Below are 17,795 nucleotides of genomic sequence, written 5' to 3'. Positions count from 1 at the left end.
AACTCACAAATAAAAGCATATTATTTAACAGAACGGTTTGAGAATATTAATCAATTAAAGTGTTAATTACTTTAATGTGGTATGATGCCGTGATTCCATGTTCTCTTTGCTAATATTGTCTATACTAAATTTACAATCAAGATGCAGTAGAAAATAAACAAACCAAGACACGTTAAATGCTATTAGGAGCAACCTCGAATCATAATTTACAATATACAGGGTAGCAAGAAAGTATGGAAACACGGTAATTTCTCGGAGAGCGCTTGATCGATTTTTATAAATTTTGGTGGGCAGGGGTTTTCTAATGCGGCCGATATAATAGTGATAATTACATTGTTGTCAAATCTTCCGTTTTTCTGGAAATCTAATGAACTTTTTTATTTTAAATTTAAAATTTTTTTTTTTTGCGTTTTGAAGTCCTTAATAAATACTGATTATTTATATGATATTCCCTATACCTAAATGCCACAACTTCGGAGTTATTGCTCCATTTATTAAAAAAAATTAACAAATTATAAATATAAATTTTATCGGACCGGGTTGACATTATTTTAGGTTCTTTGGATCATTAGGAACAAAAAAAGTCTTTTGTATTTTCCTCAACAGTTAATCGTCTCCGAGTTATAAACAATTTAAAACTGAAAAAAATCGAAAAATGACGATTTTCTAGGTTCAAAAATACATGTAAAAAAATATTATTTTTGAAATTACGAAGTGCCTAAATTCAAGTTCAAACCTTATTGTATCAGATACCGATAAGTGATTTGGTCTTATTCTATTTTAAAATATTATTTTTTAGTTGTTAATGCCCGATCGCTCGTCCTCTCGTATGAGCTTCATTAAAAATTAAAAAACAAAACAATATTTTAGAATAAAACATGCCAAAAGTTCTTATAGGGATCTGATACAAGAAGATTTGAGCTTGAATTCAGGTACATACTTTCTAATTTTAAAAATGATTTTTTACTTGTGTTTTTGAACCTTAAAAATCGTCATTTTTCGATGTTTTTCAGTTTTAAATTGTTTATAACTCGGAAATAATTAACTTAAGAGGAAAATTACAAAATACCTTTTTTGTTCCCAATGATACAAAGAACCTAAAATAATATCTACTCGTGCTGAAAAAATTGATTTTTTATAATTTGTTTAAATTTTTTTAATAAATGTAGCAATAATTTCGAAATTATGGCATTTAGGTATAGGGAATATAACATTAAAAATAATCTGTGTTTCTGAAGTACGTCAAAGTGCAAAAAATATACAGGGTGTTTCATTTAAAATGAGAAAGTTCGTTAGATTTCCAGAAAAATGGAAGATCTGACAACAATGTAATTACCACTATATTATCGGCCACATTAGAACATCCTTGCTCACTAAAATTTATAAAAATCGTTCAAGCGGTTTCCGAGAAATTACCGTGTTTCCATACTTTCTCGCTACCCTGGATATACAATGTACAAATTCCCAAATCATGATTTCCAAAGTTTACACATTTTAAATTATGATTGGGGAGTGCTTCTAGTAGCAATTAACGTGTCTTGGTTTGTTTATTTCTACTGCATATTGATTGTAAATTTAGTATAGTGTAACATTGTCTAGAAAATATTAAAAAAAAATAATGAAATGTCAATTTAAAACGATGCTTTTCAGTACTATTTTATTTAAACTATGTACATACTTTAAAATTAATTATATTTATGTATTTTAATTTCTTTCATTATAACAGTTCATGCTGTTGCTTTTTTTACTTGCTACCTAGTTATTGACTTCGACGTGTTATGTTAAGGCCAGAACGCATTAGGCTACGGCTCCACGGGCGAGAAATTGACGCTAGCAGTAGCCGTAAAACGAACTTAAGGTTCCACAAAACGGAATAGGAATAGCCGAACTGAACCGACTACGCACAAGTCCTGTAGTCGGTACAGTTCGGCTATTCCTATTCCGTTCCGCGGAACCTTAAGTTCGTTTTACGGCTACTGCTAGCGTCAATTTCTCGCCCGTGGAGCCGTAGCCTTAGAGAGTCGCAGACGCGACTCGTCGCGAACAAGGCAGTCACAGCCTCGTACTTAGTATTCGCACTGGCATGGCAGTCGCGGACTCATCGCAGACTACGTAGGTAGAAGTTCACTTTATCGACATCCACAGTGTAGTTTTTACTTTATCGTACTACATACGTAGTATAGCCATTGATTAAAAACACCATAGATAGCTCACCTCTTGGTAACCGAAAGACGTATCAAAAACTAGATGGCGCTACTCGAAAACCGTATCGAGATTTCTCATTCTCTCTCTGACTTGCGAGGAGGTAGGAGTAGTATCAGGGCCGAACTTACCCTATAGGTGTATTATCTGTGACAGGCAGGTGTTGTGACAAATTAGAGCGGAATTTTATAAAAAAAAGGACTCATATTTTAGACAAAATGGCCTCTGTAACTCATAAGTGTGTTTACGCGGGATGTTTTGAAAGAAACGATGGAACAAATAATAATATATCTTTCTTTAAATTTCCACTGAAAGACGTAGAGCGTACAAAAATTTGGCAAAAAAACTGCGGGAACATTGATATTTTATTGATGGATATCACTGACCTTAAACAGAGGGTAATTTGCCAGCATCATTTTGCAGTGGAATATATTTACCAAAGTGGCCAAAGAAAGTTATTAAGGAAAAATGCTGTTCCTCTAAAATTTACACAGTTAACAACTGATTTAGGTGAGTACTCAATTTTATAAATATTTTTATGTTTGCCTAATGCGCTTTGTCAATGAGAATACTGCTATTAAAATATATTTTATATAAAATCAGTGGATATTGAATGATTTAAATATTTTTATACAATTAAATCAAAAGAGATTTTTTTTAAATATGAATGCGTTGTTACTATCACTCCAGAAATAATGATGATGCTTGTTTTGCTTTAATTAAAATTACACATACATTTCAATGATTACACCTATTTTAGGTGATATCCCACCAGTATGCTCTACATACGTTTATTGCGGTACGAAACGTAAAAGATCTACAAGTGACGATTGTATGGTTAGGTCAACTCCATCGCCTAAGAGATCAAGTAGTAGTCTCAGTGATATTTCCAGTTTTGAAATTAATTTGCCCACAAAACTTGAAACTGAATTGACGGAGAAGGTAAAAAAATTGGAGTATCAAGTAAGTGCTTTAAAGAAGAAGTGCCGTCAGAAGAACAGTCGGCGTTGTAGAAGAACAACAAAAAACAAAAAATCGGCAACCAAATTCATGTTACAGGTACTGTTAGAAAATAAAAGCAAATACGTGCACACATTTGTTAATATGCAGTTTTCACACAAAACTCGTTCATAATGGAGTCACAATGAAAAGGATTTAGCTCTGGCCATTTATTATAAGTCTCCTAGTTGTTACAAATTTTTAATTAGATCTCTTAACTTTATATTACCTTCAGTAAAAACAATTCAAACTTGGTTGCGTGTCATAAAATTAAGAACTGGTTTAAACACTTCCTTAATTGACAAGTTGAAGAAAAAAGCAGAGACAATGGATGAGTTGGAAAAAATTTGTGTGTTAATGTTTAATGAAATTTCTTTGAAAAAAAAATTGGAGTACAATAAATTAGATGACATTATAGAAGGGTTTCAAGATTTAGGTGCTTTAGGAAGAACAAACAAACTTGCCAACACAGGTCTGGTTTTCATGATGCGCGGCTTGCTACATAACTGGAAGATTCCGATTTGCTATTTTGTTACAGGTGGTCCAATACATAGCGACAACTTAAAAAACATTGTAGTTGAAGTTGTTTCAAAATTACAAAATATTGGGTATATACCAAAAGTGTTAGTGTGTGATCAAGCATCTAATAATAGAGCTTTATTTAAGCTGTTAGGCGCATGTAAGGATCAGCCTGCAATAGAAATAGGAAATCAGAGGATTTTCACTGTTTTTGATACACCCCACTTATTAAAAAGTCTAAGAAATAATTTTCTTAACAAAAAGTTGACGTTTTTTGCCGATTCTAACCAGATATCGTGGCAAGATATTGAATACACATACAACATCGATAGAACCAATGTGAGAGCACGATGCATGTTGAAAATAACAGACGTTCACATAAACCCTAATAATTTCCAAAAAATGCGTGTAAAATTAGCAGCCCAAATTTTTTCCAACTCAGTTGCCTCAGCAATATCAACAGCAAAATCTGTAGGCCCGTTACACACCAAAACGGCTCCTCATACTGCCGAATTTTTAAAAATTATAAATAATATTTTTGATGGTCTTAACAGCAAATATTGTAGTGATAGTAACCCAAACAGAAAGCCAATGTCAACTTTAAGCAAGTCAACTGAAAACTTAAAAGCAGGTTTAGAATATTTTAAAAAAATTAAATTTTTTGAAAATCAGAAAGAGAGAAATAATATTCACTGTCTACACGGCTTTCAGTGGACAATTTTGTCAGTTTTATGTTTGTGGGAGGAACTTCAAAAATATAATGTGTCATATCTTTTAACATCTTTTCTAAACCAAGATCCTCTAGAAAATTTTTTCTCTATTGTGCGCAATCGGGGTGGTTACAATCTAACACCTAGTGTTAGTCAGTTAAGAATTGCCATTAAGCATAACACAAATATTAAACTAAAAATTGCTTTAGACAATGGAAATTGTGAAATAGCACAAACTGATAATTTAGATTTAACCCACGAAGTAACCAGCGTCGAAATATCTGACGAGTCCATTGAAACCCAAACAGTTCATGTAGAACAATCTTTAGACATGCAAAAGGAAAATAATGACAACCAAATTTTAAGCACGGCACATTCCAGCAAATGTAGCATAACAAATTTAGAAACGTGTGCTGTTACATATGTCGCTGGTTATATTTACTATAAGATTATAAAGAACTTGAATTGTAGTAAATGCCAGGAAGACTTGCTAAAAGACAACAAAATTCTATTACAGAAACACGAATTAATGTTACTTTTCAGAGATTATGGCGCAAATGAAGAAATAAAGTTTCTTCAGAGACCATCAGATTTGTTTGTTACTATTACTACAATATTGTTAGAAAAGTTTCACGAGGCTTTTAATTTATTTAAAGTAGATAATGCAGTTTTCGAAAAAATTGAAACCTATATGACTAACCATATTTTATTAACTACTAATTGACTTAAAAGCTGCGAAGACCATAAAAGGAAAATTATAAAATTTTTGGAAAAAATCAAACTTTTTAAAACTTGTCAGTGGTATAACGTTAATGAAAGCAAACAGAAAACTAAAAGGGAAAAGATTCACAGAAAATTACTTATTTTCGATAAAAGTAAAGGTAAACAAACATCAAATTGCAAAAATTCGACAAGTAAACAGCAAAAAATTCAACAGACTGACAGCCACAAAAGTAAACAAACCAGAAACGTCACAAATTGTATTTAAAATATGAAAACGTCTTTTTTTCTACCTAGATCTTTTCAATGTACTGAGTTTAGTGCGTTCATAAAAATAACATGTGTTTTTACTTAATAACAGGCGGTAGCTGGTTTGTCTTTAGTTTCATGCGTGGAAGAGAATGATGCTAGATAAAAAGTATATGTTTTATCTCGCCGGGTATGAATGACGCACGGGTAAATAACCGTGGACTTAACTGTATGTTAAACTACACTATTAGCTTTAGTCTCTATATACAGTAGATATTAACAAGTATTTTATAATATCAGGAAAACAATATCAGTATGTCTTAAAACCTTGGAATCATATAGAAAACTTTTTTATTAAGTTTAGGGAAAAATGTATTATTGATAAAAACTTGCATGTCTCAAAACTAAAAATAAAAGAATCAGATGTCAGATATTATGAGTCGTATACCAAGTTTGTTAAAAAATATTAATTCTTCTCAAGAGTCATATACCTTCATTTTTAAAGCACTTTCATATAAATATTAACGTGGTTTTAATTGTTCTCGACTTTTAATAATAATAAAATGTTTCAATATTGTCAACAATGAAAGTACTTCTTCAGAAAAAGAAATAATAAATATATATCTTTTTTTCCCAACATTTTAATTTTACAATCTTATCACAGTATATAGAGGTTCCCTCTTTATACTGTGATCTTAGTTTGAAAAGAATTAACATTCAAATATACTTATTTACTTTGTTTTTAAATATGATCTCATTAGTGATGTTTTAAACTTTCTAATCCTGTCTGTTTAATCCAGCTTTTACCTATTGTTCCTAGGCAAATGGCCTTCAACTATTTATATGTTGGAAATTCCCTGTCACTTTATCAAGATGTGTATGTACTTACATTATTCATTTTGAACGTTGGGAATTTGTGGTATTTTTTCAAAGAAAGATAATAATCTATTGTATTTGGTACTCACCACTACTTTTTTTTAAAACATCGATGTCTTAATTCTAGAAAGTCCTTAGATAATTTTTAAATGTAAAAAGTATGCGATCGAACAGTAAATCATATTGATTTTAGTTCACCTCAGTACAATTTCTTATTTTGCACAGACTTCTATATTGCTTTTTCTAGATAAATTGTCAATTTTTTGTAGTACAATGTTACTATCAGAACAACATTTATATCCTCTTCTTCTTGTCGAAGTTCCTTCTCATATCGAAGGTTGGCCATCACTACAGCTATCCGTACCTTATTGGCGCCTGCTTTGAAAATATCTATTGAGCTGCAACTATACCACTCTCTTAAGTCTCTCAGTCAGGAAATTCTTCTTTTACCTATGGATCTTTTACCCTTAATTTTACCTTGCATTATGAGCCTAATATCTCATATTTCGCTCCTCTGGTAATTTGGCCTAAATCCAGCTTTCTTGTATTGATGTTCTTTATCACCTCGCAATCCTTTTGTAACATTGTAACCTTCTTAATACTTTTGCATTTGTAACTCGTTAGATCTAGGTATTTTCAAAATCCCTCTATAGCACTACATCTCAAATGCTTCCAACTTATTTATATTGTCTACTTTTAGTGTCTAGCTTTCCATTCCATGTAACAAAGTCAAGAACACGTAGCATCTTAAGGCTCTTATCCTCAGCTACAGAGGAAGATCTCGATTAACAAACATTTTTTTCATTTTTATAAATGCTTGTCTTGCAATTTCAATGCGTGTCCTGATTTCTCTAATAGATACATTGGTCATCGTTTTTATTTACCCAGGTTCCTAGATATTTGCAGTTATTTTGTAAAAATTTATAGCTATATATTAGGTTTTATTTTCGGTAAATTAATAATGTAGATATTTGAATACTTCAACTATTGCGATTAATTTAGCTGTAGTTATAGTAGTATTATTGTCTAGTTTTATAACATTTTTATTTATTTATTTAATTGGCATTGGTAAATGCCATACAGCCAGTCACAACATGATACAATTTTCTAAATATAATCTTAACTATTATAAAACTATAGCTAAAACTATTTTATAAAACTACAGTAGAAAACTATAATAGAAACCAATAATACCATTGAATCACGGTTTTTACTCCAAATTTTAAATAACCGCTTGGGTTGACACGAAATTTTGGAATACATATAGGAAAGAAGAAAAGTAATTCTAAGCAAGTTAATACTTTTCGAGGTATTTGCGAGTAAATATGTTCATTTTTCAACAAAAAGAAACACTTTTTAGGTGGGTTTTTGCAAATAACTCAAAAAGTAAATATGTATTTTACCGAAAAAAAAGGTTTCCAGTAAAAATATAGCTTCTAAAAAGAGAAAAAAATGGTGTATGTATGAACTCTCTAGACCCAGTAGAAGCAAAGTTGTAACTAATGAAAAATAGTTTCAAATCTGTCAAATTTCAAAGCAAATATTTCAACGTGAAATAACCAAAAAAGTTTACACTTTTTGGGGAAAACTCAGTACGACTTTTTTAAAGTGTTCAAAAAAATATTCATTCTTGTTTTTTAATAAGTTTCTAGCATAAAAAGTAAGTTACGCTCAAAATAAAGTTGGTCAAAAAAACTCGGGAAAATCAGCCCCCACTTAGCATTTTAAATCAAATTAATCGTTACCGCTTCCCAAGTTACTTTACTTATGTATTATTTATACTGATCTGTAAGTTTCATTTGTTCAAAGGGCTTATTTTTTAACAATTTTTTTTATTTTGAAAAAAATGTTTTTTTCAAAACAACTTAAAATTTATTAGTGACACCAAAAATCACAAAGAGTAAAAAAAATGTAGGTTTTGCTTTTCTGAATATTTTGGATTTTTTGTTTTTCTGTAAGGCAAAAATTGGTTAAGATGTGGCTGTTCAAAATTTGCATACACTCGTGATTTTTGACTAGTTCAAGCCCTTTCAACTAGAGCTCCTTCAAAAATTTCCACTTTGAACCGATGAAACAATACATACACGAGTAAAGCAAGTTGTGATCTTGTGAAGTTGTAACGATTAATTTCATTTAGGATGCTAATTAGGGGGTGATTTTCACGATTTTTTAACAAAAAAATAGGAACCAAATATATTTTGATCATAACTTGCTTACTTTTGACGCTAGAAACTTAACAAAAATAATATAAATAAACCTTTTTTAAACACTTTAAAAAAAGTTGTAATGAGTTTTCGTCGAAAAGTGCTTCATTTTTTTTATTATTTCACGTTGAAATACAACATGGAATTTGACGAAAAAGAACTTATTTTTCAATAACTCGAAATAAGTATTGACGTAGTGAAAAAACTCTATAGAACAAAAGTTGCTTAGAATTAGTGATTTTAGGCACTTCTGAACTTATCTTGAACATATATTTTTTCACTCCCGAGAAGGGGTGATACTGAACCATAGGGCCAAAGCACACATCGGTACATCATTTGTTTTTCTTTGACATCTTAGCTAGGCGTAAGCCAAATTTCATGTCAATCCAAGCGATTCTTTAAAATTAGGAGGTTTTTTGCAATATTTTACCGTGAGTGAATGGACTAAATCTGGAAATAAATTATGTATCTTAGCTTGAAATATTTTAGTTTGCATCAATTCTGGAAATTAATTTGTTTGAAAAGTTACAAAAAAGTAATTTACATGACATGTAATTTATCACTGCTAATTTTATTATGTATTTTATATTTTGTTATTCCTTTGTAGTGTATTGATAAATAAATAATTTTTAAAAATCCTCTACTGTTTTCATTAATCAATTTTTAGCGTTTTTTCTGAAGTAAAATCGGAATTCCATAATATAGATTACAAGCACGTTAAAATTATTTGTGAAAATGCTGAATGCCACCCTTATATTGTCGTCTATTGCACTGGACAATGGCTGGAGCAGGTAACTCAAATTTATTTTTCAATCTTGGCAAAGATTTCAATTAATGTCGCCACCATACAGTCAGGTAGTACTTAGGCTTGAGGGGTAAAGAGGTGTAAGTAGGCGGAGTTTAACACTGAATTCGTTTTTACCTTAGAGTGAGGTATCTATGTGTGTGTTTATAATCAATGGTATAGCATAATAGATAAAGTTATAGGATCGTGCAAAATTTTTTTTTTCAGATTTCACTTTTTTTCGACGTTTTGAGTCCCCCTGAGTCTAAAAAGCAAGTAAAAAACATGTCGGAAGTATGTACGTACGTATGTCGCCACCGCCGAGCAAAAACTACCGGACCGATTTCGATGAAATTCGGTATGAGTAAGTTTAAGAGAATTTTGCCGAGAAAATAAGCTTTTAAAAAAAACTTCTCAAAGGGGGGCCGAAATAGGGGGGTTATTTAGGGCCCATTTTTGCAAATTTTGACCGAAACCAATGAAATTTAACTCAAAGTTAGCTGATCGGTAGGTAAATATAAATACGGAATTTGACATTTCGAAATTCAAAATGGCGGCCAACATGGCCGACCGCCCACTTGACACATTTCCCTACCTATCTAAAAACTTGTTTAAGATAAGTTTAATTTGAAAAAGTCGTTATGTAGCCTAAAGATGGGGCTATAAGAGAAATATTATTGTTTTTCAGCTTTGAAATAGATTTTCGCAAAAATGGCTCCAAGGAATTTGTTTATTTTTGATATATTTTTGATATCCTATCGGTAAATTGAACGACATTAGTCATATTTCTTAACTTCCCATAAGAGGGGAGTTATCAATTTTCTATTAAAAAATATTCGATTGCCCGTAACTTCCTTTGTAATAGAAACTAAAATTTGAAATTTTGCATTCATATATGGTACTTTATTATCTATTACCACAATAAATTTTACCCAAAATGTGGCTTCCGGTTGAACCGGAAATGAAAAAAAAATAGAAATTTTTTCAGATACTCCCTGTATATTTTTACATATTTTGAAAGAATGCAAAATTACCTTTCCAATTACATAAAACTCGTTGCTGTAGCTCAAAAACTCGAAAAGTTACAGTAAATAGAAATTTTGCTATAATCTTGTGTGTGTCCTTACTCACGCAATCATAGCAGAGCATTATTATAGAGCAGTCAATGAGGGTTTTTGGCTCCGAATTCCATCCTACTATATCGATGTACTTGATATTTTCACAGTAAGTAGGTAATAGCTCAAGAAACAAAATCTACCCTATATACTATGGCGCTTTTATCTTGGGGCGGTTCCCACCCCTTCAAGAGGGTGGAAAATTTGTTGGTCAAAATAAGCACGGAAGTAGCTAGAGAACCTATTTCTAAGCAAAAATTGGTCTATACTTTTTTTTTGAGAACTCAATACTTTTTGAGTTATGCGTAGTTGAAAATTGACCATTTTCATTGAAAAATGACACCTCTTCGGACGGTTTTTTGTTTATACCCTAAAAACTATGCATCGAACTAAAAACACTATATAAAACATGTTTTAGATTATTAATAACAAATAGATTCGTTCCTTCGTAAATGTTCTATTTATAATACAAAAAGAGATATGGTAGGTGAAAAAAGTTTGTTTTTTGGTGCATACTCAAATTGGTGTATTCAACTTGAAATAACAGAGGAACGGTAGGTTTTAGGTGTATAATGTTACCAACGCCTTCTGTAGTGTTTGAAAAGGCCTTGGAAAAATGGAGCACCATTAAATGCTGGTTACATTCAAGCTAAGCGAGATATGGTGAAAAAAAAATATATGACTAACGTACTTTAAGGAAAAATGAAAAGTACATAGATTTAACCCCTCATCCACCAGAATTTAAATGCATTGTTCTTCTTCTGCAATACCTTTTAATACAGTGTTATTTCTACTTTCAAAAAGTTGAACGGGTTTAAAATAAATGGTTTTTGTAAAAAATGTGATCAAATTATAGAATACATTTTTAAATTTTCTTAACACCCCCGAGAAGTGGTGGGAACCGCCCCCATGATAAAAGCGCCATAGTATATAGGATAGACTTTGAATCAGGAGATTGGGCTACTCCCTAAATTTCATTAAAATTAATGCAGTAGGATAGAATTCGGAGGTAATATTCTTAATCTCGCGCATTGACTGGCGTAATAGAAGTAGAGTGAAATGCAAATATTGTAAACTATTAATTTCTCAGAAAAATGAACTAATTTGAAATGAAAGTATGACTATAATATTCTATTGATTTATGCAATAATCTATACATCTATAGTGTGTCCCCGAAATATGGCATCGAACATTTTCTCAAATGTAGGAATTAATGCTGCGTAGAATCGTAAAATATTTTCAAGTATACAAGGTGTTTCTAAAATATCAAAATAACGAGTAACTTTGCTATTTTTATAGAATGCCAGTTAGTGCAGTCACTGAAGGTTTTCACCTCCGATTTCGTTGAACCTCCATCGATTTTCATGAAAATTGGTGAGTAATTAGAGGATACCTCAAGGAACAAAGGTGACATGATGCCAACATGCGCTTTTCTCTGGGGGTGGATGCCACCCTTCTCGGTGGTGAAAATTATTTTATTAAAAATAATACCATAAGTCGATAGAGGGACAAATTATAAGCAAAATTTGTTATATAAAGTTATTACAATAAATCAACACTTTTTGAGTTATTAAAGACCAAAGATTTTATTTTTTCGTAAAAAATGCATGTTTTAAATCGGTTTTTCAAGTTTAAATCAAAAACTATCAGCTTTTACCAAAAAGGTATTATTACTGAAATTGAAGACAATAAAAAATTGAATACATTCCTCACGTATAGAACTAAACCAATGTTAGTTCAAAGTGAGTTATTCGCAATTGAATGTGTATTTTTTCGACGAGTACTCAAATCTAAGTATTCAAGCTTAAATAGCGAGAAAACGATGCAATGTATAAAATATTCGTGCTAAACATTTGTAAAAGTACTTCGGAATACTTATCAAATGAGGTTCAGAACAAGGTAATAGCGTCAAAATTAAGCAAGTTGTGAGGAAAATAAAAGAACCGTTTCGAATTTTTTAGGAAAAAGTGAAAAATAAAACATACGCCATTTCCACAAAAATTAAACTTTATAGTAATCCTTACAAGAACTTTTTTATATTAGAATAAGTAATGTTTTCAATAATTTTGACCGGTTTAGAAAGCATATTTTTGAAAAAAAGGTATAATTTAAAAAAATCATAATTTCTAAAATTATTTTAATTCTCATATTCTTTTGATAATAACTTCAAAAATACTTAATATACGTAAAAAATTATATATAATTAAATTTTAGTTTTTTCTGTGCCAAATATTTTACCTGTTTTACTATTTCTATAGGGTCAAAAATAACCGAGATAGAAACGTTTAAATCTTAAATTTTGCTGTGGAAACCGTGCAAACGGGGCCATTTAACCTTTTGTTTTTAAAGAAATAACGGGTTTAGTACTTAAATAGCACTTGGAATTAACTTTCAAGCAGTTTTTAGATGAACCTGATATCGTAAACACGAACGGAGTTATAAAAAAAACAATATTATTTTTGGAAAAAATTTTAAAAGATAAATTTTGAAAAAATTTTGGAGCATAAATTTTAACGCAATCAACATGTTCGGGGGTTCATTTGATAGATATTTTTAAGTACTTTGACAAATAGTCCAGAAAGCCACTGCGCATCCGCTAGGAAAAATATTCTAATTCGGATTTTTTGCACAATCTTACTCAAAAAGAACTCCTTTTAACAAATTTGCATGTTGCCAGCATCAAAAGGTGGTCAAAAATTTTTTAAACGTTTTTTTTTTGTTTTTTTCCTAAAATAATTATTTTTGCATGGAAAAAAGGTTTTAGGTTTTTTGGATCATTCCAAACGGAAAAGGTCTTTAGTGACTTTTCTCTAAAAATGATAGTTTTTGACATATAAGCGATTAAAAATTGAAAAATTGCGAAATCGGCCATTTTTAACCCTCAAAAACTATGTGAAAAACTGAAAATTTGAATGTTGCCAAGGTAGGTAGATATTCTTTAAACATCGATTGATGAAATCCCGAAGAGTTTTTTGCAATACAATTTTCAAAACTTCTTTGTTTTTTAATTGCTAATCAAGCGTGCGCGACACTATTTTCCACCGACAGTATGGTGCAAATGAAAGGAATAAATTCGATATTTCGTAAACCGGCGACTTTAAGGAAATATCCCGAAACAAGTCGATTTTTATTTTTAAGTTATGATATTGTGGCATATATGGTATACTAGTGACGTCATCCGTCGGGGCGTGATGACGTAATCGATGATTTTTTTAAATGAGAATAGGGGTCGTGTGCTAGCTCATTTGAAAGGTTCTTTCATTCTCTATTCAGTAATATAAACATTTACATAATTATTTTTACAGGGTGTCCTTCTACTTCTTTTTTTGTCAAATAATTTAATTTAATAAAAATTTTTTGGACACCCTGTATAAATAATTATGTAAATGTTTATATAACTGAATAGAGAATTAAATAACCTTTCAAATGAGCTACCACACGACCCCTATTCTCATTTAAAAAAATCATCAATTACGTCATCACGCCCAGACGGATGGCGTCACTAGTATACTACCATATATGACACAATATCATAACTTATAAATAAAAATCGACCTGTTTCGGGATTTTTCCTGAAAGTCTCCAATTTACGAAATAACGAATTTATTCCTTTCATTTGCACCATACTCTCGGTGGAAAATAGTGTCGCGCACGCTTGATTAGCAATTAAAAACAAAGGAGTTTTGAATATTGTATTGCAAAAAACTCTTTGGGATTTCATCAATCGATGTTTAAAGAATATCTACCTACCTTGGCAACATTCAAATTTTCAGTATTTCACATAGTTTTTGAGGGTTAAAAGTGGCCATTTCGCAATTCTTCAATTTTTAATCGCTTATATGTCAAAAACTATCATTTTTAGAGAAAAGTCACTAAAGACCTGTTTTGTTTGGAATGATCCAAAAAACCTAAAAAAACTTTTTTCCATGCAAAAAAAAAGAATTTTAGGAAAAAAACAAAAAAAAAACAAAAAAAAATGTTTGACCACCTTTTGGTCCTGGCAACATGCAAATTTGTTAAAAAGAGTCCTTTTTGAGTAAGATTGTGCAAAAAATCCGAATTAGAATATTTTTCCTAGCGAATGCGCAGTGGCTTTCTGGACTAAAATGTTTAATGAGTTTATGTTATAAAATGCATCAATTTTCCGTAATTTTAGCTTGAATGAGCTTTACTCGCCGAAAAAATATACATTCAATTACATCTAACTCACTTTTAGTTAACAGTAAAAGATTTTTCTAGTAAGGGGTTTATTTCCTTTTTTATTAGCTTCAATTTTTATAATAATAACTTTTTTGTAAAAACTTACAGTTTTTGAGTTATTGATGAAAAATCGGTTAAAAACATGTATTTTTTTCAAGAAAAATTAAAATCTTTGATCTTCAATAACTCAAAAAGTTTTGATTTATTTTAATAACTTTATATAACAAATTTTGCTAGAATTTGTCCCTCTATCGAATTATGGGGTTATTTTCAATAAAATAATTTTCACCCCCGAGAAGGGGTGGCATCCACCCCTAGGGTAAAAGCGCAAGTTGGCACCATGTCACCTTTGTTCCTTGAGATATCCTCTAACCACTCACCAATTTTCATAAAAATCGATGGAGGTTCAACGAAATCGGAGGTAATAGCTCATATCCACCTTCAGTGACTCCACTAAGTATCTAGTACGATAACGATAATAGATCGGTACGATAAAGTTCTCGGGCAGCCCTTCCGTCCAGCGTTTTTTTTCCTGGAAGCCGTCTGTTATGAACCGGTTGTACTGCAGCCACTTGGCTTATTGTACATCTTCCATTCGTTTATGAAACCCATTCCAGAATTCTGGAACCCTGTACCAGCTTGTACAGGTCTAGTGGGTGGGTGCCATATTTGCCGCCTCCGATCCAATGCCTCACAGTCATGCAAAATATGATTGACTGTTTCAGGTTCTCTGTTACAGAGTCTGCAGCTCAAGTCTCCATGAAACAGCTCCATTGTATACAGGTGACCTTTAACTGGCGCATGTCCAGTGAGGAAACCTGTTATAACTCTGAGCTGATTCCTGCATGTTTTCAGCAGTAACTCAACCCTACTAGCACATGTCCGTCCGATATACATCTTGCCATGTGTTTGACCGGGTACACTCTCCCAGTGTGAGTTGTGTTTGCTTCGGATCCAGGCTTTTTTTCGTTCACGGACGGTGCTTTTTTGGCACTCCCACGGCCGGCTCTGGACCCAGGTATTTTGTAGCTGATGCTCTCTTGGCAAGTGCATCAGCTCTTTCATTGCCGTATATGCCCCGATGACCTGGAACCCATACCAGTATAACACCGTTATGTTGTGCCAGTCTATCAAGTTCTTGTCGACATTCCCACACCAGCCTAGAGTTCACCTTAGGGCTTATAAGAGCCCCAATGACTGCTCGGCTATCTGTGCATATGTTAACCCGCTGCAGTTCGAATGCTCTCAGGTTGTTTTCTCTTGCACACTGCAAGATTGCAAAAATCTCTGCCTGAAATACGGAGATATATTCTCCCAGTGGAATAGAAATGTTGAAATTTCCACCACTACAGAATATTCCTCCGCCCGAACCGTCTGCAGTTTTAGACCCGTCCGTATACCAGGTGCAACCCTGCAGTCTGGGTCGAGAGTTTCCTCTGTCCCATTCGTCTCTTGGGCAAGTGTCCACTTGAAAAGGTACTTCAGGCTTGTATCTTGATGTCATATGGTCAGAAATCATCATCCATTCGGCATCATTAGTTTCATTCGTTATTCTACTGTGTCCTGATTTAACTGGTACGTTGCTCAGGTTTTCTCGCAGTCTATAATATCCCATTCTCACCTCACCTCTTATTGTTATATGTAAAGGAGGGAGTTCCAGTAGTGCCTCCATAGCTGCCGTAGGTGTGAACCTCATAGCCCCCGTGATCCCGAGACAAGCAAGTCTTTGCACCTTGCTTAATTTGATGATGGCACTTTTTGCTGCACTTTTGGCCACCATACCACTGATGCATATGTAATTGTGGGTTTTACTACCATGTTATAAGTCCAATATACCATGTCTGGTCTCAAACCCCACATTTTTCCATGAGTACGCCTGGCTACCATTAACGTAGATACCGCTCTCTTCGTTATTCTTTTTATCTGCTGATTCCAGGTAAGTCTTGAGTCTAATATTATCCCGAGATACTTTACTTCACTCACCAGATTTAAATGTACACCATTTAGACTTAGAGGACCCAATTCCTCTGAATTCCTTCTTTTAGTAAATTTCATGATTTTGGACTTTAGAGGACTGATGTTAAGCCCTACATTTGAAGTCCATTCTGTAACTACGGTCAGAGCCTGTTGCATTCGATCTCTGACTGTACCATTAAATTTTTCGTAGGCTAAGATGACTAGGTCAACCACAGTGTAGTTCGGATTTGAAAAATTTCTTTTTTTTTTAAATACCTTAAAAATTATTAGTAATACTGCAGTAGTAATTACTGTGTAAAGATTTTAACAGCGCAACCCGTGCGAATGAGAAGACGGGGTAGACCAAAGCTGAGGTGGATGGACGGGGTAACAAGATGCCGAGAAGATCGGAGTCGGCAACTGGAAAATGCAAGCAAGGTAGAGAACAGAATGGCGTAGAAAGCTTGAGAAGGTCGAGGTCTGTAGCACCAAGATGATGATGATGAGCCGAAGAAGTGCTTAAACAAAGAGAGAAAGAGGATAGATTACTCTTATGAATAAACCTTCGCAATATGACCTATTTTTAATTAAATACTTAAGTATTCAATTTATTAGTAATTATTTATGCATAACATATTGTACCGGGTGTCCCAATAAGAATGGCTCTCGGCCATATCTCAGGAACCGTTTATAGTAGAGCTTTGAAATAAAAAATTTTATAACAAAAGGTGCCTCAGGAAAAGCCTGGAAATTATTTTCATAATTGTGGGTCCACCGCTAGAGGGCGTAATTGAATATCAAAAATAAAAAAATCTAAATTTTACAAAATTTTCCTAATGAAGGGGCACTGGAAATCCGATTATTGTATTCTTCTTCAAATTCTGCGCATATTTGATTTAACAAGTTTAACTCTACCTTTGCAAATAAGAAGTGGGGGTGAGTGGGAACCTTGTTATGAAAAAATGGCTGTAAGTCCGGTTCTGCTAAATCAAATTTTGAAAACTGGGTCTTGTTAAAGACAGATATTTTTCTTCAATGTAAGCGTGATAATTTTGAACCATCCTAATAAGTAATAAGCCAGCTGGGAGGCGTTATTTAATTTTTTTCAGAAATCTAGTTTTCTTTGGAAAATATTAAATACAAGTATGCATTTTTAATCATACTTTATAAAATTAGATTAAATTAGCAATAGAATAGCGAAAACCGCATGTCGATACCTTTTTTCTATCTCAAGATATCTCGAGAAACGTGTAAATTTTAT

General features: G+C 32.4%; 2 protein-coding genes across 2 annotated transcripts in view; both read left to right on the top strand.

Moving 5' to 3' along the window:
- Positions 1 to 17,795, top strand: part of LOC126889827 (uncharacterized) — a 787,508-nt gene that overhangs the window by 69,253 nt on the left and 700,460 nt on the right. The gene's annotated exons all lie outside the window — the stretch shown is intronic.
- Positions 2,210 to 9,117, top strand: LOC126889829 (uncharacterized). Its single transcript, XM_050658516.1, has 2 exons — positions 2,210 to 2,712; positions 2,963 to 9,117. The coding sequence occupies exon 2, from the start codon at positions 3,529 to 3,531 to the stop codon at positions 5,152 to 5,154; it is 1,626 nt and encodes a 541-aa protein (XP_050514473.1). The 5' UTR covers positions 2,210 to 2,712; positions 2,963 to 3,528; the 3' UTR covers positions 5,155 to 9,117.

This window comes from Diabrotica virgifera, chromosome 8 (assembly GCF_917563875.1).
Source record: "Diabrotica virgifera virgifera chromosome 8, PGI_DIABVI_V3a".
NCBI classification, from domain to species: Eukaryota; Metazoa; Arthropoda; class Insecta; order Coleoptera; family Chrysomelidae; genus Diabrotica; species Diabrotica virgifera.
Note: the sequence above shows the minus strand (reverse complement) of the source record. Positions and strands in the feature narration are given on the sequence as shown.